General features: G+C 48.7%; 1 protein-coding gene across 1 annotated transcript in view; it reads left to right on the top strand.

Annotated features, from left to right (window-relative positions):
- Positions 1-25,353, top strand: part of LOC112238854 (uncharacterized protein KIAA0930 homolog) — a gene marked incomplete at its 3' end in the record, with an annotated part of 50,161 nt that overhangs the window by 7,874 nt on the left and 16,934 nt on the right. Inside the window, 1 exon segment of the mRNA XM_042313297.1 lies at positions 23,003-23,154. Within this exon segment, the coding sequence (XP_042169231.1) occupies positions 23,003-23,154 (152 nt within the window).

Genomic DNA, 25,353 nt, shown 5'->3' with positions numbered 1-25,353 from the left:
GGACCCTGGTCCCCTGTATCAGAATGCTGTATGTCTCTATAGGACCCTGGTCCCCTGTATCAGAATGCTGTATGTCTCTATAGGACCCTGGTCCCCTGTATCAGAATGCTGTATGTCTCTATAGGACCCTGGTCCCCTGTATCAGAATGCTGTATGTCTCTATAGGACCCTGGTCCCCTGTATCAGAATGCTGTATGTCTCTATAGGACCCTGGTCCCCTGTATCAGAATGCTGTATGTCTCTATAGGACCCTGGTCCCCTGTATCAGAATGCTGTATGTCTCTATAGGACCCTGGTCCCCTGTATCAGAATGCTGTATGTCTCTATAGGACCCTGGTCCCCTGTATCAGAATGCTGTATGTCTCTGTCTCTATAGGACCCTGGTCCCCTGTATCAGAATGTTGTATGTCTCTATAGGACCCTGGTCCCCTGTATCAGAATGTTGTATGTCTCTATAGGACCCTGGTCCCCTGTATCAGAATGCTGTATGTCTCTGTTATAGGACCCTGGTCCCCTGTATCAGAATGTTGTATGTCTCTGTCTCTAGGACCCTGGTCCCTGTATCAGAATGTTGTATGTCTCTGTCTCTATAGGACCCCGGTCCCCTGTATCAGAATGTTGTATGTCTCTGTCTCTATAGGACCCTGGTCCCCTGTATCAGAATGTTGTATGTCTCTGTCTCTATAGGACCCTGGTCCCCTGTATCAGAATGTTGTATGTCTCTATAGGACCCTGGTCCCCTGTATCAGAATGCTGTATGTCTCTATAGGACCCTGGTCCCCTGTATCAGAATGCTGTATGTCTCTATAGGACCCTGGTCCCCTGTATCAGAATGCTGTATGTCTCTGTCTCTATAGGACCCTGGTCCCCTGTATCAGAATGGTATGTCTCTATAGGACCCTGGTCCCCTGTATCAGAATGCTGTATGTCTCTATAGGACCCTGGTCCCCTGTATCAGAATGTTGTATGTCTCTATAGGACCCTGGTCCCTGTATCAGAATGCTGTATGTCTCTATAGGACCCTGGTCCCCTGTATCAGAATGCTGTATGTCTCTATAGGACCCTGGTCCCCTGTATCAGAATGTTGTATGTCTCTGTCTCTATAGGACCCTGGTCCCCTGTATCAGAATGCTGTATGTCTCTATAGGACCCTGGTCCCCTGTATCAGAATGCTGTATGTCTCTATAGGACCCTGGTCCCCTGTATCAGAATGCTGTATGTCTCTATAGGACCCTGGTCCCCTGTATCAGAATGCTGTATGTCTCTATAGGACCCTGGTCCCCTGTATCAGAATGTTGTATGTCTCTATAGGACCCTGGTCCCCTGTATCAGAATGTTGTATGTCTCTATAGGACCCTGGTCCCCTGTATCAGAATGTTGTATGTCTCTGTCTCTATAGGACCCTGGTCCCCTGTATCAGAATGTTGTATGTCTCTGTCTCTATAGGACCCTGGTCCCCTGTATCAGAATGTTGTATGTCTCTGTCTCTATAGGACCCTGGTCCCCTGTATCAGAATGTTGTATGTCTCTGTCTCTATAGGACCCTGGTCCCCTGTATCAGAATGTTGTATGTCTCTATAGGACCCTGGTCCCCTGTATCAGAATGCTGTATGTCTCTGTCTCTATAGGACCCTGGTCCCCCTGTATCAGAATGCTGTATGTCTCTATAGGACCCTGGTCCCCTGTATCAGAATGCTGTAACTCTATAGGACCCTGGTCCCCTGTATCAGAATGTTGTATGTCTCTATAGGACCCTGGTCCCCTGTATCAGAATGCTGTATGTCTCTATAGGACCCTGGTCCCCTGTATCAGAATGCTGTATGTCTCTAGGAATCAGAATGTTGTATGTCTCTATAGGACCCTGGTCCCCTGTATCAGAATGCTGTATGTCTCTGTCTCTATAGGACCCTGGTCCCCTGTATCAGAATGCTGTATGTCTCTATAGGACCCTGGTCCCCTGTATCAGAATGCTGTATGTCTCTATAGGACCCTGGTCCCCTGTATCAGAATGCTGTATGTCTCTATAGGACCCTGGTCCCCTGTATCAGAATGCTGTATGTCTCTGTCTCTATAGGACCCTGGTCCCCTGTATCAGAATGTTGTATGTCTCTATGTCCCCTGTATCAGAATATAGGACCCTGGTCCCCTGTATCAGAATGCTGTATGTCTCTATAGGACCCTGGTCAGAATGCTGTATGTCTCTATAGTGGTCCCCTGTATCAGAATGTTGTATGTCTCTATAGGACCCTGGTCCCCTGGTCCCTGTATCAGAATGCTGTATGTCTCTATAGGACCCTGGTCCCCTGTATCAGAATGCTGTATGTCTCTGTCTCTATAGGACCCTGGTCCCCTGTATCAGAATGCTGTATGTCTCTGTCTCTATAGGACCCTGGTCCCCTGTATCAGAATGCTGTATGTCTCTATAGGACCCTGGTCCCCTGTATCAGAATGCTGTATGTCTCTGTCTCTATAGGACCCTGGTCCCCTGTATCAGAATGTTGTATGTCTCTATAGGACCCTGGTCCCCTGTATCAGAATGCTGTATGTCTCTGTCTCTATAGGACCCTGGTCCATCAGAATGTTGTATGTCTCTATAGTATCAGAATGTTGTATGTCTCTGTCTCTATAGGACCCTGGTCCCCTGTATCAGAATGCTGTATGTCTCTGTCTCTATAGGACCCCTGGTCCCCTGTATCAGAATGTTGTATGTCCCTGTCTCTATAGGGCCCCACCCTCCAGGTCCCCCCCTGTATCAGAATGTTGTATGTCTCTGTCTCTATAGGACCCTGGTCCCCTGTATCAGAATGTTGTATGTCTCTATAGGACCCTGGTCCCCTGTATCAGAATGCTGTATGTCTCTGTCTCTATAGGACCCTGGTCCCCTGTATCAGAATGTTGTATGTCTCTATAGGACCCTGGTCCCTGTATCAGAATGCTGTATGTCTCTGTCTCTATAGGACCCTGGTCCCCTGTATCAGAATGCTGTATGTCTCTATAGGACCCTGGTCCCCTGTATCAGAATGCTGTATGTCTCTATAGGACCCTGGTCCCCTGTATCAGAATGCTGTATGTCTCTGTCTCTATAGGACCCTGGTCCCCAGAATGTATCAGAATGCTGTCTCTGTCTCTATAGGACCCTGGTCCCCTGTATCAGAATGTTGTATGTCTCTATAGGACCCTGGTCCCCTGTATCAGAATGCTGTATGTCTCTGTCTCTAGGACCCTGGTCCCCTGTATCAGAATGCTGTATGTCTCTATAGGACCCTGGTCCCCTGTATCAGAATGCTGTATGTCTCTATAGGACCCTGGTCCCCTGTATCAGAATGCTGTATGTCTCTGTCTCTATAGGACCCTGGTCCCCTGTATCAGAATGCTGTATGTCTCTATAGGACCCTGGTCCCCTGTATCAGAATGCTGTATGTCTCTATAGGACCCTGGTCCCCTGTATCAGAATGCTGTATGGACCTGGTCCCTGTCTCTGTATGTCTCTATAGGACCCTGGTCCCCTGTATCAGAATGCTGTATGTCTCTATAGGACCCTGGTCCCCTGTATCAGAATGCTGTATGTCTCTATAGGACCCTGGTCCCCTGTATCAGAATGCTGTATGTCTCTATAGGACCCTGGTCCCCTGTATCAGAATGCTGTATGTCTCTATGTCTCTATAGGACCCTGGTCCCCTGTATCAGAATGTTGTATGTCTCTATAGGACCCTGGTCCCCTGTATCAGAATGTTGTATGTCTCTATAGGACCCTGGTCCCCTGTATCAGAATGTTGTATGTCTCTATAGGACCCTGGTCCCCTGTATCAGAATGCTGTATGTCTCTATAGGACCCTGGTCCCCTGTATCAGAATGCTGTATGTCTCTGTCTCTATAGGACCCTGGTCCCCTGTATCAGAATGCTGTATGTCTCTATAGGACCCTGGTCCCCTGTATCAGAATGCTGTATGTCTCTGTCTCTATAGGACCCTGGTCCCCTGTATCAGAATGCTGTATGTCTCTGTCTCTATAGGACCCTGGTCCCCTGTATCAGAATGCTGTATGTCTCTATAGGACCCTGGTCCCCTGTATCAGAATGCTGTATGTCTCTGTCTCTATAGGACCCTGGTCCCCTGTATCAGAATGCTGTATGTCTCTATAGGACCCTGGTCCCCTGTATCAGAATGCTGTATGTCTCTATAGGACCCTGGTCCCCTGTATCAGAATGTTGTATGTCTCTATAGGACCCTGGTCCCTGTATCAGAATGTCTCTGTCTCTATAGGACCCTGGTCCCCTGTATCAGAATGTTGTATGTCTCTATAGGACCCTGGTCCCCTGTATCAGAATGTTGTATGTCTCTATAGGACCCTGGTCCCCTGTATCAGAATGCTGTATGTCTCTATAGGACCCTGGTCCCCTGTATCAGAATGCTGTATGTCTCTATAGGACCCTGGTCCCCTGTATCAGAATGCTGTATGTCTCTATAGGACCCTGGTCCCCTGTATCAGAATGCTGTATGTCTCTATAGGACCCTGGTCCCCTGTATCAGAATGCTGTATGTCTCTATAGGACCCTGGTCCCTGTATCAGAATGCTGTATGTCTCTGTCTCTATAGGACCCTGGTCCCCTGTATCAGAATGCTGTATGTCTCTGTCTCTATAGGACCCTGGTCCCCTGTATCAGAATGCTGTATGTCTCTATAGGACCCTGGTCCCCTGTATCAGAATGCTGTATGTCTCTGTCTCTATAGGACCCTGGTCCCTGTATCAGAATGCTGTATGTCTCTATAGGACCCTGGTCCCTGTATCAGAATGCTGTATGTCTCTATAGGACCCTGGTCCCCTGTATCAGAATGCTGTATGTCTCTATAGGACCCTGGTCCCCTGTATCAGAATGCTGTATGTCTCTATAGGACCCTGGTCCCCTGTATCAGAATGCTGTATGTCTCTATAGGACCCTGGTCCCCTGTATCAGAATGCTTGTCTCTGTCTCTATAGGACCCTGGTCCCTGTATCAGAATGCTGTATGTCTCTATAGGACCCTGGTCCCCTGTATCAGAATGCTGTATGTCTCTGTCTCTATAGGACCCTGGTCCCCTGTATCAGAATGCTGTATGTCTCTATAGGACCCTGGTCCCCTGTATCAGAATGCTGTATGTCTCTATATGGGACCCTGGTCCCCTGTACCCTGGTCCCCTGTATCAGAATGCTGTATGTCTCTATAGGACCCTGGTCCCCTGTATCAGAATGCTGTATGTCTCTATAGGACCCTGGTCCCCTGTATCAGAATGCTGTATGTCTCCTATGGGCGCGGCCAAACAGATTGATTTTGGTTCGTGGTCTGTGCGCGTGTGGAGTGGGTCTAATTTGGCGAACATGTCTCCCGTCAAGACTTCAACTCATCTGATCTTTATTTGTTGTTAGTGAAAATGGATGGACACGTCATCTCTGCTGTCCGCCAACGTAGAACTCCCATTGAGGAAGCTTTTGGATATCACAGATCCAGATCAACGGGCCAGTTGGCCACGGCCCTCTGACTCCCTGTCCCACTACCCAGTCCTCTACTCTAGTTACTGATGGCCACGGCCCTCTGACTCCCTGTCCCACTACCCAGTCCTCTACTCTAGTTACTGATGGCCCTATGACTCCCTGCCCCACTACCCAGTCCTCTACTCTAGTTACTGATGGCCCTCTGACTCCCTGTCCCACTACCCAGCCCTCTACTCTAGTTACTGATGGCCCTATGACTCCCTGCCCCACTACCCAGTCCTCTACTCTAGTTACTGATGGCCCTCTGACTCCCTGTCCCACTACCCAGCCCTCTACTCTAGTTACTGATGGCCCTCTGACTCCCTGCCCCACTACCCAGTCCTCTACTCTAGTTACTGATGGCCCTCTGACTCCCTGTCCCACTACCCAGCCCTCTACTCTAGTTACTGATGGCCCCCCTGACTCCCTGCCCCACTACCCAGTCCTCTACTCTAGTTACTGATGGCCCGGCCCTCTGACTCCCTGTCCCACTACCCAGCCCTCTACTCTAGTTACTGATGGCCCTATGACTCCCTGCCCCACTACCCAGTCCTCTACTCTAGTTACTGATGGCCCTCTGACTCCCTGTCCCACTACCCAGTCCCAGCCCTCTAATCTAGTTACTGATGGCCCTATGACTCCCTGCCCCACTACCCAGTCCTCTACTCTAGTTACTGATGGCCGGCCCTCTGACTCCCTGCCCCACTACCCAGTCCTCTACTCTAGTTACTGATGGCCCTATGACTCCCTGCCCCACTACCCAGTCCTCTACTCTAGTTACTGATGGCCCTATGACTCCCTGCCCCACTACCCAGTCCTCTACTCTAGTTACTGATGGCCCCCTATGACTCCCTGCCCCACTACCCAGTCCTCTACTCTAGTTACTGATGGCCCTATGACTCCCTGCCCCACTACCCAGCCCTCTACTCTAGTTACTGATGGCCCTCTGACTCCCCCACTACCCAGTCCTCTACTCTAGTTACTGATGGCCCTATGACTCCCTGCCCCACTACCCAGTCCTCTACTCTAGTTACTGATGGCCCTCTGACTCCCTGCCCCACTACCCAGCCCTCTACTCTAGTTACTGATGGCCCTATGACTCCCTGCCCCACTACCCAGTCCTCTACTCTAGTTACTGATGGCCCTCTGACTCCCTGCCCCACTCCCAGCCCTCTACTCTAGTTACTGATGGCCCTCTGACTCCCTGCCCCACTACCCAGTCCTCTACTCTAGTTACTGATGGCCCTCTGACTCCCTGTCCCCACTACCCAGTCCTCTACTCTAGTTACTGATGGCCCTCTGACTCCCTGCCCCACTACCCAGCCCTCTACTCTAGTTACTGATGGCCACGGCCCTCTGACTCCCTGTCCCACTACCCAGCCCTCTACTCTAGTTACTGATGGCCCTATGACTCCCTGCCCCACTACCCAGTCCTCTACTCTAGTTACTGATGGCTCTCTGACTCCCTGTCCCACTACCCAGTCCTCTAATCTAGTTACTTATGGCCCTATGACTCCCTGCCCCACTACCCAGTCCTCTACTCTAGTTACTGATGGCCACGCCCTCTGAGGACTCCCTGCCCCCCACTACCCAGTCCTCTACTCTAGTTACTGATGGCCCTATGACTCCCTGCCCCACTACCCAGTCCTCTACTCTAGTTACTGATGGCCCTATGACTCCCTGCCCCACTACCCAGTCCTCTACTCTAGTTACTGATGGCCACGGCCCTATGACTCCCTGCCCCACTACCCAGTCCTCTACTCTAGTTACTGATGGCCCTATGACTCCCTGCCCCACTACCCAGCCCTCTACTCTAGTTACTGATGGCCCTCTGACTCAATACCCCACTACCCAGTCCTCTACTCTAGTTACTGATGCTGTATGAGCATCTTGAGGAGGACTGCAGGTTATAGGACAATGAGGTCCTGTGTCATGAATTATCTCCCTCTGTCTCTCTCCTCTCTCTCTCTGTCTCTCTCTGTCTCTCTCTCTCTGTCTCTCTCTGCCATTCAGAGGGACCTTCTGTTTGTCTCATCTATTGACAGGAGACTATGGGAGGCTGTTAACCAACAGACAAGGGACACACTCAATATGTTGAGTTTAGAAAACGTTCATGTCCTCAATGAGGAGATACATTTGGCAGTAATTCCAGTACATACAGACCACATCCCATAAACAAGCAGAACACACAGCAGAGGAAAGAGGTTGAGTGATGTTTTAAACATGTCCTGTCTTTGTTCTACTACACTTATATTTTAGACTGTCAGAGCTCATTGGACATCCAGCGTTAACCAGTTAACACCTTGTTATTCTCCACTGGGACGTCAGTCTGTCTTAGAACACCAAGTTAGTCTGTCTAATCTCTTTGACGAGGTACCACGTCTGGCTGTGTGTGTTCCTCTGTGACAACAGTATGTGTTTTATGTTGTAGTTCCCTGTTTGACAGATCACATCAGAGTGCTGGTCTTGTAGTATAAAGTCAACTGAAATAGTTGAAAAATAAATAGTCACATTATAGCCTAACATTTTGACTGCGGAAACACAAGAATAGATCTTGGTGATTCTCCTGTTGTCATGAGGTGTTCTAGAGCCGAGCAGTGTTCTAGAGCCGAGCAGTGTTCTAGAGCCGAGCAGTGTTCTAGAGCCGAGCAGTGTTCTAGAGCCGAGCTGATGTAAAGTTCCACTCTCTGGGAGAGGAGCTGTACTCCATATATAGACCAGGACTTTATCAATGTCTCTCTGGGAGAGGAGCTGTACTCCATATATAGACCAGGACTTTATCAATGTCTCTCTGGGAGAGGAGCTGTACTCCATATATAGACCAGGACTTTATCAATGACTCTCTGGGAGAGGAGCTGTACTCCATATATAGACCAGGACTTTATCAATGACTCTCTGGGAGAGGAGCTGTACTCCATATATAGACCAGGACTTTATCAATGTCTCTCTGGGAGAGGAGCTGTACTCCATATATAGACCAACACTTTATCAATGTCTCTCTGGGAGAGGAGCTGTACTCCATATATAGACCAGGACTTTATCAATGTCTCTCTGGGAGAGGAGCTGTACTCCATATATAGACCAGGACTTTATCAATGACTCTCTGGGAGAGGAGCTGTACTCCATATATAGACCAGGACTTTATCAATGTCTCTCTGGGAGAGGAGCTGTACTCCATATATAGACCAGGACTTTATCAATGTCTCTCTGGGAGAGGAGCTGTACTCCATATATAGACCAACACTTTATCAATGACTCTCTGGGAGAGGAGCTGTACTCCATATATAGACCAGGACTTTATCAATGACTCTCTGGGAGAGGAGCTGTACTCCATATATAGACCAGGACTTTATCAATGACTCTCTGGGAGAGGAGCTGTACTCCATATATAGACCAGGACTTTATCAATGACTCTCTGGGAGAGGAGCTGTACTCCATATATAGACCAGGACTTTATCAATGTCTCTCTGGGAGAGGAGCTGTACTCCATATATAGACCAGGACTTTATCAATGACTCTCTGGGAGAGGAGCTGTACTCCATATATAGACCAGGACTTTATCAATGACTCTCTGGGAGAGGAGCTGTACTCCATATATAGACCAGGACTTTATCAATGACTCTCTGGGAGAGGAGCTGTACTCCATATATAGACCAGGACTTTATCAATGACTCTCTGGGAGAGGAGCTGTACTCCATATATAGACCAACACTTTATCAATGTCTCTCTGGTAGTGCTGCTGTTCACCTATCAGGCTGATGGTGGTAGTGCTGCTGTTCACTAGTAGTAGACCTACCAGGCTGATGGTGGTAGTACTGCTGTTCACTAGTAGTAGACCTACCAGGCTGGTGGTGGTAGTACTGCTGTTCACGAGTAGTAGACCTACCAGGCTGATGGTGCATAACAGGAGAGGGCTGAGCACGCACCCTTGTGGGGTACCTGTGTTGATGGTCAGCGTAGCAGAGGTGTTGTTGTCAACCTTCACCACTTGGGGTCGTCCCGTCAGGATCCAGTTGCACAGGGTTCAGACCCAGGGCCCTGAGCTTAACGGTGAGTCTGTGGATCTGTTAGGGCCGTGTGTAAATTGAGGTGGGTTTAGGGTGTCAAAGTGGAAATGGTGCTTAACTAGCCTCTCATAACAAAATGAGTGCTAGTAATTTAATAGTTACCTTCGCATTCTTGTGCACAGGAACAATGGTGGACATCTTGAAGCAAGTAGGGACAACAGATTTGGTATATGGAGAGATTGAATATGTCCGTGAACACTTCAGCCAGCTGGTCTGCACATGCTCTGAGAATGCAGCTTGGGATGCCGTCTGGGCCTGCAGCCTTGTGAGGGTTAACACACTTAAATGACTTACGTCAGCCATGGAGAAGAACAGTCCTCGAGAGCGTTAGGGGCCCGCGTCAACGGCTCGATGTTGTATTCTTCGACGCGGGCGAAGGTGTTTTAGCTTGTCTTGGAGCGAGATGTCAGTGTCTTCGACGTGATTTGTCTGGAGTCCCTGCCACATACGTCTCGCGTCTGAGCAGTTGAATTGCAACTCCACTTTGTCTCTGTACTGTCATTTTGACTCTTTAATTTTCTTACGGAGGTCATAGCTGGTCTGTTTGTACACGTCCTTGTTCCCAGTCACCGTGGTCGAATGCAGTGTTTCCATCTATCCACGGTTTCTGGTTGGGATACCTTCTACTCATCAGAGTGGGAACTACATCCTGTATGTACTTCCTGATGAACCCAGTCAGTGTTTGTCGATACTATTCTGATGCGACCCAAAACCATTTCCTAGACCGCGTGATCAAAACAATCTTGATGTGTAGATTCCGATTGGTCAGACCTTACCACGGGTACTTCCTGTTTTAAGTTTCTGCCTAATAGGCGGGGAGGAGCAAAATGGAGGCGTGATTTGATTTGCTGAAGGGAAGGATGGGGAGGGCCTTGTAGCCGTCCCAGAAGAGAGAGTGGCAGTGATCCAGGGTCCGTGATGCGCGTGTAGCAATTTCCTCAGATTTCCTTTATTGAAGTCTCCAGCTACGATAAATGCGGCATCTGGATATGCGGTTTCCAGTTTGCACATAGTCCAATGTAGTTCCTTGAGAGCCGTCATGGTGTCAGCTTTGGGAGGGGGATATACTCAGCAGTGACAATGACTGAAGAAAATGATCTCCGGAGGCAACGCGATCGGCATTCGATAAGGAATTCCAGATCGGGAGAACAAAAGGACTTGTGTTCCTGTACGTTACCACAATCACACCATGACTAGTTAATCATGAAACAAACTTCTCCGCCTTTCTTTTACCCGGAGAGTTCTTGCTTCCTGTCTGCGCGATGGACGGAGGACCCCGCTGGCTGAATGGAATGGGACAATTATATCCGGAGAGAGCCATGATTCCGTAAAACAGAGTATGTTACAGTCCATGACATCTCTCTGGAAGGAGATCCTCGCCCTGAACTTTGTGTCCAGGGACTGAACGTTAGCGAGTAATATACTCTGAAGTGGTGTATGTGATGTACGCCTCCTGAGTCAGACTCGGGCCCCGCTCCTTCTACCTCTTCTCCAGCGTGGGCGTTTTGGTGCAGCCCCCGAGATGAGTAGAGCTGCAAACAAAGGATCCAACAGTTATGTCTGGTGAGACCGACGATCTGATCCAACAGTTATGTCTGGTGACCGACCGACGATCTAATCCAACAGTTATGTCTGGTGACCGACCGACGATCTAATCCAACAGTTATGTCTGGTGACCGACCGACGATCTAATCCAACAGTTATGTCTGGTGACCGACCGACGATCTAATCCAACAGTTATGTCTGGTGACCGACCGACGATCTAATCCAACAGTTATATCTGGTGACCGACCGACGATCTAATCCAACAGTCTGGCTGTAGGTATAAATACATGAAACGTTCTGAGAAAATAATGTAAGAAACAACAACAATGATAATTTTCCGATCTAAGCCAACTAGAAAGTGTCTTCCCTAGGTGCAATGCTTATTAGTAACTGGGAAGTGCAGCGTCTGGTTGTTCCTCATTACACACCACAGACCAAGAAATATGATTGATTAAAGTCACCTTGTCCTAGAGAGATTTAAACAGATTTGTCTGTCTGTTGCCACATGGGTTCATGAGTCAAACTGACTGATGATGAGTCTACACACAGCACCGAGACTCTCTCTCTCTCCTGACATCAACCACAGCCCTCCTTGCATCCAGACTGTCAATTTAAGGGCCTTATTGGCATGGGAAACGTATGTTTACATTGACAAAGCAAGTGAAATGCATAATAAACAGAAGTGAAATGAACAGTAAACATTACACTCACATTTTTTAAAAATGTTTAAATAGGGACATTTCAAATGTCATTATATATACAGTGTTGTGACTATGTGCAAATGGTTAAAGTAAAAAAGGGAAAATAAATATGGGTTGTATTTACAATGGTTTGTTCTTCACTGGTTGCCCTTTTCTTGTGGCAACAGGTCACACATCTTGCTGCTGTGATGTCACACTGTGCAATTTCACCCAGTAGATATGTGAGTTTATCAAGATCGGGTTTGTTTTCAAATTCTTTGTGGGTCTGTGTAATGTGAGTGAAATATGTGTCTCTATGGTCATACATTGGGCAGGAGGTTAGGAAGTGCAGCTCAGTTTCCACCTCATTTTGTGGGCAGTGAGCACTTAGCCTGTCTTCTCTTGAGAGCCTGGTCTGCCTACGGCGGCCTTTCTCAATAGCAAGGCTATGCTCACTGAGTCTGTACATAGTCAAAGCTTTCCTGAAGTTTGGGTCAGTTCATCTCGCTGTAGGGGTTGGCTTTGTTATGGATGGTTTGGGAATCGCTTCCTTTTAGGTGGTTGTGGAATTAAACCACTTTGTTTTAATGTGCGTGTGTTTATTTTATTTATTTATTTCACCTTTTATTTAACCAGGTAGGCTAGTTGAGAACAAGTTCTCATTTACAACTTCGACCTGGCCAAGATAAAGCATAGCAGTGTGAACAGACAGCAACACAGTTACACATGGAGTAAACAATAAACAAGTCAATAACACAGTAGAATTTAACTTTTTTAAAGAGTCTATATACATTTTGTTCAAAAGGCATGAGGAGGTAGGTGAATAATTACAATTTAGCAGATTAACACTGGAGTGATAAATTATCAGATGGTCATGTGCAGGTAGAGATATTGGTGTGCAAAAGTGCAGAAAAGTAAATAAATAAAAACAGTATGGGGATGAGGTAGGTAAAAATGGGTGGGCTATTTACCGATAGTACAGCTGCAGCGATCGGTTAGCTGCTCAGATAGCTGATGTTTGAAGTTGGTGAGGGAGATAAAAGTCTCCAACTTCAGTGATTATTGCAATTCGTTCCAGTCACAGGCAGCAGAGAACTGTAACGAAAGGCGGCCAAATGAGGTGTTGGCTTTAGGGATCAGTGAGATACACCTGCTGGAGCGCGTGCTATGGGTGGGTGTTGCCATCGTGACCAGTGAGCTGAGATAACGCGGAGCTTTACCTAGCATAGACTTGTAGATGACCTGGAGCCAGTGGGTCTGGCGACGAATATGTAGCGAGGGCCAGCCGACGAGAGCATACAGGTCGCAGTGGTGAGTGGTATAAGGTGCTTTAGTAACAAAACGGATGGCACTGTGATAGACTGCATCCAGTTTGCTGAGTAGAGTGTTGGAAGCCATTTTGTAGATGACATCGTCGAGGATCGGTAGGATAGTCAGTTTTACTAGGGTAAGTTTGGCGGCGTGAGTGAAGGAGGCTTTGTTGCGAAATAGAAAGCCGATTCTAGATTGGAAGGAGAGTTTACAGTCTAGCCAGACACCCAGGTACTTATAGATGTCCACATATTCTAGGTCGGAACCATCCAGGGTGGTGATGCTAGTCGGGCGTGCGGGTGCAGGCAGCGAACGGTTGAAAAGCATGCATTTGGTTTTACTAGCGTTTAAGAGCAGTTTGAGGCCACGGAAGGAGTGTTGTATTGCATTGAAGCTCGTTTGGAGGTTAGATAGTACCCCCATAGAGACTGCCAGAGGACCGGACAACATGCCCTCCGATGTGACACACTGAACTCTGTCTGCAAAGTAGTTGGAGAACCAGGCAAGGCAGTCATTAGAAAAACCGAGGCTACTGAGTCTGCTGATAAGAATATGGTGATAGAGTCGAGTCGAAAGACTTGGCCAGGTCGATGAAGACGGCTGCACAGTACTGTCTTTTATCGATGGCGGTTATAATGTCGTTTTAGTACCTTTAGCGTGGCTGAGGTGCCCCCGTGACCGGCCCGGAAACCTTATTGCACAGCGGAGAAGGTACGAAGGGATTCAAGATGGTCGGTGATCTGTTTGTTCACTTGGCTTTCGAAGACCTTAGATAGGCAGGGCAGGATGGATATAGGTCTGTAACAGTTTGGGTCCTTTGAAGAGGGGGATGACCGCGGCAGCTTTCCAGTCCTTGGGGATCTCAGATGATATGAAAGAAAGTTTGATCATGGTTGGTATTAGGGGTTGCGACAATGGCGGCGGATAGTTTCAGAAATAGAGGGTCCAGATTGTGTGTTGACGAGGGTGGGGGATTAAGCTGCGTCCCCGTCTCACGTTTTGATTTGTTTCTTTGACAATAAGGGTGCGCAGGGTGAATCTGTGGTCCGTCATACTTCAATAAGGTGTCCACCAACTAGCCTCCCGGTAGCCACTCGCTCTACATCCACCGACTAGCCTCCCGGTAGCCACTCGCTCTACATCCACCGACTAGCCTCCACTACCACTCTCTACATCCACCAACTAGCCTCCCGGTAGCCACTCGCTCTACATCCACCGACTAGCCTCCCGGTAGCCACTCGCTCTACATCCACCGACTAGCCTCCCGGTAGCCACAGGGCCCTATTCCGTACTACTATAGACCAGGCTCCATAAGGCTACTGTTCTAGGTAGGAGGCTTCTTGTCTGTGTTGCACCACGTTGGAGAAAACAGGCCCTGCTCCTTTCACTTCTCCCTCCCCCTCTCCTCCCTTCTCACCTTCCCCACCTCTCTCCCCACTCCTCTCCCTCCCTCCACACACTCTCTCCCCCTTCTCCCTCCTCACCTCTCACCTTCCCCCTCTCTCCCCACTCCTCTCTCTCCCCCTCTCCTCCCTCCCCCTCACCTCTCCCCTTCCCTGTGTAGTGAGGGGAGTGGAGAAGGCTGTGAAGGGAGAAACGGTGAGCTCATGGTTGAGTCCAGAGGACAAATCAGTGGTCAAATCCTGCTGCTGTCAGCATCCTGGATGAACCCCCCCCCCTCTCCCTCCTTGTTTTTCCATGACGGGCCAGATATCGAGGAGGGGAGAACCGAGGACAACACTGGAGGACAAGGACAAACTCATCAGTCGTCTCCAGGATTGTCTCACTATCTGCCAGACAGCAGTGTGTCTGTAGCCAGTCTTGTGTTTCTCTGGTGTGGAAGAGGTATTGATTTGGAATCAGTCCTCCCCTGTCCTCCTCCAGGCTCAGGATGAGACACAGGCTGTGTCCCAACATGGCACCATATTCTCTCCCACCTCGTCTCACTTCTCTCCTTGCTCTAGATAAGAACAGGGTGCCATTTGGCACGGAGCCTGAGCCACACAGTGATGAACAACCCTGTGGTGATTCTCTCCTCCAATCAGCATCAGGGGGAAAGAGTTGTAGAGGTTCTGTTGTGACATCAAGGGATGGCAGGGTAGAGGTTCTGTTGTGACAACAAGGGATGGCAGGGTAGAGGTTCTGTTGTGACAACAAGGGATGGCAGGGTAGAGGTTCTGTTGTGACAACAAGGGATGGCAGGGTAGAGGTTCTGTTGTGACAACAAGGGATGGCAGGGTAGAGGTTCTGTTGTGACAACAAGGGATGGCAGGGTAGAGGTTCTGTTGTGACAACAAGGGATGCCAGGGTAGAGGTTCTGTTGTGACAACAAGGGATGCCAGGGTAGAGGTTCTGTTGTGACAACAAGGGATGGCAGGGTAGAGGTTCTGTTGTGACAACAAGGGATGGCAGGGTAGAGGTTCTGTTGTGACAACAAGGGATGGCAGGGTAGAGGTTCTGTTGTGACAACAAGGGATGGAAGGGTAGAGGTTCTGTTGTGACAACAAGGGATGGCACGGTCTCTACACACTTTCTCTATGCGTCACTTATCTCTCTCTCTCTCCTCACACTCTCTCCACCCTCACACTCTCTCCACCCTCACACTCTCTCCGGGGGGGTAGAGGTTCTGTTGTGGTTAGCTAGGTGTTGTGGTTGGGGAGACCCTATTCCAAACCTTAACCCTAACCATAAACAGTCAAAATGGATGCCTGAACTTAACCATCGAGTTTTGAAGTTTATGGACAAGTGTTCTGAAGTGAGACGTGAGAAATATATACATTTAAAAACCTTTTACCCCTTTTTCTCCACAATCTGGTGATATCTGGTAGTTAGTCTTGTCCAATCGCTGCAACTCCCCTACGGACTCTGGAGATGGGAAGGTCGAGAGCCGTGCGTCCTCCGATACACGACAATGCCAAGCCGCACTGCTTCCTGACACGCTGCTCGCTTAACCCGGAAACCAGCCGCACCAATGTGTCGGAGGAAACACCATCCAATGACGAAGTCAGCTTGCAGGTGCCCGGCCCGCCACAAGGAGTCGCTAGAGCGCGATGCGTCAAGGATATCCTGGCCGGTCAAACCCTCCCCTAACCCGGACGACGCTGGGCCAAACCCTCCCCTAACCCGGACGACGCTGGGACAAACCCTCCCCTAACCCGGACGACGCTGGGCTAATTGTGCGTCGCCTCATAGGTCTCCCGGTCACGGCCGGCTGTGACACAGCTTGGGATCGAACCCGGGGCTGTAGTGACACCGCAAGCACTGCGCCACTCGGGAGGCAAGACCCGTGAGCTCTTGTTGCTCATGGAAGTAGTCAGGTGGTGGGTGAGTCGTGGTCACTGATGACTGGCCTGGGTGCTGGTGTGTGTGTGTGTGTGTGTGACTATCCTCAGTAACCTGTGTACTGGTGTGTGTGTGTGTGTGTGACTATCCTGATGACTAGCCTCAGTAGCCTGAGTCTCTGTCAGGGGGAGAAGTTGTTGATGAGGAGATTTCCTGGAAGCAGTGTCCGCATGGATGGAGGTTTCATATAACTGCTGAAGTGTCTGTTTGCTCAGCCTCCCAGGTAGATGTGATATGCTGGCTGCATTCTGTACTCTGGTGGGGAATGTTCAGCAGCGCTGTCAGATTGTGTGTGTTGGGGCTCCCGGGTGGCGCAGCACTCTAAGGCACTGCATCTCAGTACTAGAGGCGTCACCACAGACGCCCTGGTTCCAATCCAGGCTGAATCGCAAGTGGCCGTGATTGGGAGTCCCATAGGGCGGCGCACCATTGGCTCAGTGTCGTCCGGGGTAGGCCGTCCATTGGCTCAGTGTCGTCCGGGTATGGCCGGGGTAGGCCGTCCATTGGCTCAGTGTCGTCTGGGTTTGGCTCGTGGATGCCGTCCATTGGCTCAGTGTCGTCCGGGTTTGGCCGGGGGCCTCGGCCGTCCATTGGCTCAGTGTCGTCCGGGTTTGGCCGGGGGAGGCCGTCCATTGGCTCAGTGTCGTCCGTGTTTGGCCGGGGAGGCCGTCCATTGGCTCAGTGTCGTCCGGGGAGGCCGTCCCATTGGCTCAGTGTCGTCCGGGGGCCGTCCAGGCCGTCCATTGGCTCAGTGTCATCCGGGTTTGGCCGGGGGGGGCCGTCCATTGGCTCAGTGTCTTCCGGGGTAGGCCGTCCATTGGGAGTCCCATTGGCTCAGTGTCGTCGGGTTTGGCCACCATTTGCTCAGTGTCGTCCGGGGTTGGCCGGGGAGGCCCACCATTGGCTCAGTGTCGTCCGGGGAGGCCCACCATTGGCTCAGTGTCGTCCGGGGAGGCCGTCCATTGGCTCAGTGTCGTCCGGGTTTGGCCGGGGAGGCCGTCAATTGGCTCAGTGTCGTCCGGGTTTGGCCGTGGGAGGCCGTCCATTGGCTCAGTGTCTTCCGGGGTAGGCCGTCCATTGGGAGTCCCATAGGGCGGCCCACCATTTGCTCAGTGTTGTCCGGGGTTGGGCGGGGAGGCCCACCATTTGCTCAGTGTTGGCCGGGGGTCCCAGGCCCACCATTGGCTCAGTGTCGTCCGGGGTTGGCCGGGGAGGCCCACCATTGGCTCAGTGTCGTGGGGGGCCGTCCATTGGGAGGCACCATTGGCCAGTGTCTTCCGGGTTTGGCCGGGGTGGCCGTCCATTGGCTCAGTGTCGTCCGGGTTTGGCCGGGGGGCCGTCCATTGGCTCAGTGTCGTCCGGGTTTGGCCGGGGAGGCCGTCCATTGGCTCAGTGTCGTCCGGGTTTGGCCGGGAGGCCGTCCATTGGCTCAGTGTCGTCCGGGTTTGGCCGGGGAGTCCGTCCATTGGCTCAGTGTCTTCCGGGGTTTGGCCGGCCGTCCATTGGGAGTCCCATAGGGCGGCCCACCATTGGCTCAGTGTCGTCCGGGGTTGGCCGGGGAGGCCGTCCATTGGCTCAGTGTCGTCCGGGGTTGGCCGGGGAGGCCGTCCATTGGCTCAGTGTCGTCCGGGGTTGGCCGGGGAGGCCCACCATTGGCTCAGTGTCGTCCGGGGTTGGCCGGGGGAGGCCCACCATTGGCTCAGTGTCGTCCGGGTTGGCCGGGGGAGGCCCACCATTGGCTCAGTGTCGTCCGGGGTTGGCCGGGGGAGGCCCACCATTGGCTCAGTGTCGTCCGGGTTTGGCCGGGGGAGGCCCACCATTGGCTCAGTGTCTTAACTGACTTGCCGGGTTTTTTAAAAAATCAGGCCGTGGGAGGCCGTTCCATTGGCTCTGTGAAACTAGACTCGGGAGGAGGCCGTTTCCATTGGGAGTCCCATTAAGGTTCGGAGATTTTCTTTGAATTGTACTAAATACAGTGTTTAAACCAAATGTTTCTTTTTGACACCACCATTTGCTGAATAATGTTTCCAAAATCCGGGGTTGCTCCGGGGAGGCCCACCATTGGCTCAGTGTCGTCCGGGGAGGCCGTCCATTGGCTCAGTGTCGTCCGGGTTTGGCCGGGGGAGGCCGTCCATTGGCTCAGTGTCGTCCGGGTTTGGCCGGGGAGGCCGTCCATTGGCTCAGTGTCTTCCGGGGTAGGCCGTCCATTGGGAGTCCCATAGGGCGGCCCACCATTTGCTCAGTGTTGTCCGGGGTTGGGCGGGGGAGGCCCACCATTGGCTCAGTGTCGTCCGGGGTCCCGGGGGAGGCCCACCATTGGCTCAGTGTCAGGCTCAGTGTCGTCCGGGGGGCCGGGGAGGCCGTCCATTGGCTCAGTGTCGTCCGGGTTTGGCCGGGGGAGGCCGTCCATTGGCTCAGTGTCGTCCGGGTTTGGCCGGGGAGGCCGTCCATTGGCTCAGTGTCGTCCGGGTTTGGCCGGGGAGGCCGTCCATTGGCTCAGTGTCGTCCGGGTTTGGCCGGGGAGGCCCACCATTGGCTCAGTGTCGTCCGGGGTTGGCCGGGGAGGCCCACCATTGGCTCAGTGTCGTCCGGGGTTGGCCGGGGGAGGCCCACCATTGGCTCAGTGTCGTCCGGGGTTGGCCGGGGGAGGCCCACCATTGGCTCAGTGTCGTCCGGGGTTGGCCGGGGAGGCCCACCATTGGCTCAGTGTCGTCCGGGGTTGGCCGGGGAGGCCCACCATTGGCTCAGTGTCGTCCGGGGTTGGCCGGGGGAGGCCCACCACTGTAAATGTAATCGGCTCAGTGTCATTGGGAAATGTAGTGGGATTTCTTCCCTTTCGTTCTGGAAACTAGACTCGGGAGGAACAAATTGGCTCAGTTTCGTTTATGGTGTCCGGGGAGATTTTCTTTGGCCGGGGAGGCCCAAATTGGCTCAGTGTGACGTCCATGTTATTTGCCGGGGAGGCCCACCATTGGCTCAGTGTCGTCCGGGGTTGGCCGGGGAGGCCCACCATTGGCTCAGTGTCGTCCGGGGCCGGGGGAGGCCCACCATTGGCTCAGTGTCGTCCGGGGTTGGCCGGGGAGGCCCACCATTGGCTCAGTGTCGTCCGGGGTTGGCCGGGGAGGCCCACCATTGGCTCAGTGTCGTCCGGGTTGGCCGGGGAGGCCCACCATTGGCTCAGTGTCGTCCGGGTTGGCCGGGGGAGGCCCACCATTGGCTCAGTGTCGTCCGGGGTTGGCCGGGGGAGGCCCACCATTGGCTCAGTGTCGTCCGGGGTTGGCCGGGGGAGGCCCACCATTGTAAATGTAATCGTTTGTTCTTAACTGACTTGCCTTGTTAAATAAAGGTAGAATTTAAAAAAAATCAGGATCAGGAAATGTAGTGGGATTTCAGTTCCCTTTCGTTCTGTCTGTAGAAACTAGACTCGTCTGAGAGGAACAAAGGCTTCAGTTTCAGCATTTATGGTGTCAGCATTAAGAGTTCAGGAGATTTTCTTTGAATAATGTACACACATAAATACAAGTTATTTAAACCAAATGTGATCTTTTTGACACCATGTTATTTGTCAACAATAATGAATTTCCAAAATTGAAGCAATCAAAGCCAGACAGCGCTTCAGTAGATTGAGTTACACTGAATTGAATCTCACTGTAATGAAATGGCATGGAGGAATGTGTTTCTCTGAATGAGCAGTTTAAACTGAATGGCCATTTTGTGTCAGAAGCTGCTTCCTTCCATTAGAGAAGAACCCTGTCTGTCTCCGAAATGGTAGCCCTATTGCCTATATAGTGCCCCAGTGAAACTATATGGAATGGAAACTACTGAGTCTATGGGCTCTGGTCAAAAGTAGTGCACAATATACAGAGCCTTCAGGAACTATTCACACTCCTGGACTTTTTCCACATTTTGTTGTGGAAGTGGGATTAAAATGGATTCTGTTGTCATTTTGTTGTGGAAGTGGGATTAAAATGGATTCTGTTGTCATTTTGTTGTGGAAGTGGGATTAAAATGGATTCTGTTGTCATTTTGTTGTGGAAGTGAGATTAAAATGGATTCTGTCATTTTGTTGTCAACGATCTACACAAAATGCGCTGTCAAAGTGCTTAACAAATTCTAACATATTTGTAAAGCACTTGTATATCTTGATTAGATAATTATTCATCCACCTGAGTCGATACGTTAGAATCACCTTTAGCAGTGATTACAGCTGGGAGTCTTTCTGGGTAAATCTCTAAGAGCTTTGCAAACCTGGATTGTACAATATTTGCCTTTTTTATTTTTTTATTCTTCAAGCTCTGTCAAGATGGTGGTTGATCATTGCTGGACAGACATGTTCAGATCTTGCCGTAGATTTCCAAGCAGATGTAAGTGAGAACTGTAACTTGGGAACATTCACTGTCTTCTTGGTAAACGACTCCAGTGTAGATTTGACCTTGTGTTTTAGGTTATTGTCCTGCTGAAAGGGGAATTCATCTCCCAGTGTAGATGTGTCCTTGTGTTTTAGGTTATTGTCCTGCTGAAAGGGGAATTCATCTCCCAGTGTATATTTGTCCTTGTGTTTTAGGTTATTGTCCTGCTGAAAGGGGAATTCATCTCCCAGTGTAGATGTGTCCTTGTGTTTTAGGTTATTGTCCTGCTGAAAGGGGAATTCATCTCCCAGTGTATATTTGTCCTTGTGTTTTAGGTTATTGTCCTGCTGAAAGGGGAATTCATCTCCCAGTGTCTGGTGGAAAGCAGACTGAACCAGGGTTTCTCTAGGATTTTGCCTGTGTTCAGCCATAACATGATCCAGCCACCACTATACTAGACCATATGGAGAGTGGTGCTCAGTCATGTCATTGGATTTGCCCCAAACATAACACTTTGTACTCAGGACATAAAGTTAATTGCTTAGCCAATTTCTTTTTCAGTTTTACTTTAGTGTCTTGTTGTAAACAGAATGCATGTTTTGGAATATTTATTATTCTGTACAGGCTTCCTTCTTTCCACTCTGTCATTTAGATTAGTATTGTGGAGTAACTACAATGTTGTTGAGCCATCCTCAGTTTTCTCCTATCATAGCTATTAAACTGTTTTAAAGTCACCATTGGCTTCATGTTGAAATCGCTGAGTGGTTTCCTTCCTCTTCGGCAACTGAGTTAAGGATGCCTGTATCGTTGTAGTGACTGGGTGTATTAATACACCATCCAAAGTGTAGTAACTTAACCGTGCTCTAACAGATATTCAATGTCAGCTTTTTAACATTTTTACCCATCTACCAATAGGTGTCCTTCTTTGCAACGTAAAACCTCCCTGGTCATTGTTGTTGAATCTGTGTTTGAAATTCACTCCTACTGAGGGACCTCACAGATAATTGTATGTGTGGGGGTACAGAGACGTGGTCGTCATTTAAAAATCATGCTAAACATTATTATTGCACACACATTGAGTCCATGCAACTTATTATGTGACTTCTTAAGCAACATTTTGACTCCTGAACATATTTAGGCTTGCCCTAACAAATGGGGTTGAATACCTATTGACTGAAGATATTTCAGCTTTTCATTATGAATTCATTTGTAAAAAATAAATAACTCTAAAAACAAAATTCCACTTTGGCATTGTGGAGTATCGTGTGTAGATCAGTGACCAAATAAAATGTCAATGTGATCCATTTAAAATGTCTGGAACACGACGACATGTGGAATAAGTCGAAGGGTGAGAGTACTTCCTGAAGGGTGAGAGTACTTCCTGAAGGGTGAGAGTACTTCCTGAAGGGTGAGAGTACTTCCTGAAGGGTGAGAGTACTTCCTGAAGGGTGAGAGTACTTCCTGAAGGGTGAGAGTACTTCCTGAAGGGTGAGAGTACTTCCTGAAGGGTGATACTTCCTGAAGGAAAGTAGAGTACTTCCTGAAGGGCGGTACTTCCTGAAGGAAAGCCTGAGATTAAACTTCCTGAAGGGCGAGAGTATTCCATCTCCCTGAGGACCAAACTTCCACCTGAAGGGTAGAGTACTTCCTGAAGGGCCCGAGAGTACTTCCTGAAGGGTGAGAGTACTTCCTGAAGGGCTGACCTCTGACCTACTTCCTTTTTGAAGGGTGTTTTAAGGACGAGAGTACTTCTGGACATGGATGTTCTCCAGTACTTCCTGTATGGATGCTGTTTAGGATGGAAAGTAGAGGTCTCAAAATCCTAATCGGTTGACCTCTAATGGAAAGCCTGAGATTAAACATCTCCTCCATTCCATCTCCCTGAGGACCAAAGCCAATAGCCACCTAGACTTATTACAGTAGACCGTTTCTCTTTGAGTTTACTGTAAATCAGGAGTGGCCCGGGTCCCGTCCTCCTCCTTGCTCTGATAACTGTGATAGGACCGTTCCAGGGTGTTTTAAGGCCTGACCTCTGACCTCTCTCTGTTTTTTGATCCAGGGAGTTTTAAGGCCTGACCTCTGACCTCTCTCTGTTTTTTGATCCAGGGTGTTTTAAGGCCTGACCTCTGACCTCTCTCTGTTTTTTGATCCAGGGTGTTTTAAGGCCTGACCTCTGACCTCTCTCTGTTTTTTGATCCAGGGTGTTTTAAGGACGACCGCATCGTGTTCTGGACATGGATGTTCTCCACGTACTTCATGGAGAAGCTGTCGCCGCGGGAACAGGACGACATGTTGTTTTACGTCCGCAGGAAGCTGTCATACGTCAGCCCCGACCAATCAGAGGGCAAGAAGGTGAGTGAATGAGTGAGTGAGACGGTCTCTGGCAGAAGTTGTTTTCCCTTCACCTCAGTGTGTGTGTGTGTGTGCGTGTGTGTGTGTGGTGTGTTACTGTTGCTCTGGGACACAGTATAGTACAGTATGAGTTGTTTTGCCTCCACCTCAGTGTGTGTGGTGTGTTACTGTTGCTCTGGGACACAGTATAGTACAGTATGAGTTGTTTTGCCTCCACCTCAGTGTGTGTGTGTGTGTTACTGTTGCTCTGGGACACAGTATAGTACAGTATGAGTTGTTTTGCCTCCACCTCAGTGTGTGTGTGTGTTACTGTTGCTCTGGGTCACAGTATAGTACAGTATGAGTTGTTTTGCCTCCACCTCAGTGTGTGTTTTTTTATTGGTTTATTTCCAGTTTTTAAGTTTAAGTGTTTTTTTAAAGATGGTTGACGAGTGAAGTATCATCAAACCCACATGTTACCGATCACATAAACATCCTTTTCTGACTCAAATAGCATTCCATCAAGATTACTCTGTCAAAAAGACTTTCAAATCTACATTTTGGAATATAAAACTCTTAAGTTAACTTTTAGTTTTCCATGTGAACCAATTTATCAGTGAGTTCTGAAAAGCTATCAAGGATTATTCCACAGGGTTGTGTTTCTAGGGAGTGATATTGGTTCTTGTAGAATACATTTCCTTTTCTTCCATAGTGTTCTATAGTGTTCTATAGTGTTCTATAGTGTTATAGTGTTCTATAGTGTTATAGTGTTATAGTGTTCTATAGTGTTATAGTGTTCTTATAGTGTTATAGTGTTCTATAGTGTTCTATAGTGTTCTCTAGTGTTATAGTGTTCTATAGTGTTATAGTGTTCTCTAGTGTTATAGTGTTCTATAGTGTTCTATAGTGTTCCATAGTGTGCTATAGTGTTATAGTGTGCTATAGTGTTATAGTGTGCTATAGTGTTATAGTGTGCTATAGTGTTATAGTGTGCTATAGTGTTATAGTGTGCTATAGTGTTATAGTGTTCTATAGTGTTATAGTGTTCTATAGTGTTATAGTGTTCTAGTGTTCTAGTGTTCTAGTGTTATAGTGTTCTATAGTTTTATAGTGTTATAGTGTTCTATAGTGTTCTATAGTGTTCCATAGTGTTCCATAGTGTGCTATAGTGTTATAGTGTTCTCTAGTGTTATAGTGTTCTCTAGTGTTATAGTGTTCTCTAGTGTTATAGTGTTCTCTAGTGTTATAGTGTTCTATAGTGTTCTCTAGTGTTCCATAGTGTGCTATAGTGTTCTATAGTGTTCTATAGTGTTCTGGGACATAGTGTTCTATAGTGTTCCTCCATAGTGTTCTATAGTGTTATAGTGTTCTATAGTGTTATAGTGTTCTATGTTCCAGTGTTCCATAGTGTTCTATAGTGTTATAGTGTTCTCATATAGTTCTATAGTGTTCTATAGTGTTCTAGTGTTTGTTCTATAGTGTTATAGTGTTCTATAGTGTTCTAGTGTTATAGTGTTCTATAGTGTTATAGTGTTCCATAGTGTTCCATAGTGTTCCATAGTGTTCCATAGTGTTCCATAGTGTTCCATAGTGTTCCATAGTGTTCCATAGTGTTCTATAGTGTTCCATATAGTGTTCTTCCAGTGTTCTATAGTGTTCCATATAGTGTTCTATAGTGTTCTATAGTGTTCTATAGTGTTCTATAGTGTTCTATAGTGTTCTATAGTGTTATAGTGTTCTATAGTGTTATAGTGTTCTATAGTGTTATAGTGTTATAGTGTTCTATAGTGTTCTATAGTGTTATAGTGTTCCATAGTGTTCCATAGTGTTCCATAGTGTTCCATAGTGTGCTATAGTGTGCCATAGTGTTCCATAGTGTGCTATAGTGTGCTATAGTGTGCTATAGTGTGCTATAGTGTGCTATAGTGTGCTATAGTGTGCTATAGTGTGCTATAGTGTGCTATAGTGTTCTATAGTGTTATAGTGTTCTATGTTATAGTGTTCTATAGTGTTCTAGTGTTCTATAGTGTTATAGTGTTCTATATTGTTATAGTGTTCCATAGTGTTCTAGTGTTCTAGTGTGGTATAGTGTTAGTGTTCCATACTGTTATAATGTTCCATATTGTTATAATGTTCCATATTGTTCTATACTGTTATAGTGTTCCATACTGTTATAGTGTTCCATACTGTTATAATGTTCCATATTGTTCTATAGTGTTC

This window comes from Oncorhynchus tshawytscha, unplaced genomic scaffold, assembly GCF_018296145.1.
Source record: "Oncorhynchus tshawytscha isolate Ot180627B unplaced genomic scaffold, Otsh_v2.0 Un_contig_14195_pilon_pilon, whole genome shotgun sequence".
NCBI lineage: Eukaryota > Metazoa > Chordata > Actinopteri > Salmoniformes > Salmonidae > Oncorhynchus > Oncorhynchus tshawytscha.
The sequence above is the reverse complement of the archived record's forward strand: the minus strand, read 5'-3'. Positions and strand labels throughout refer to the sequence as shown.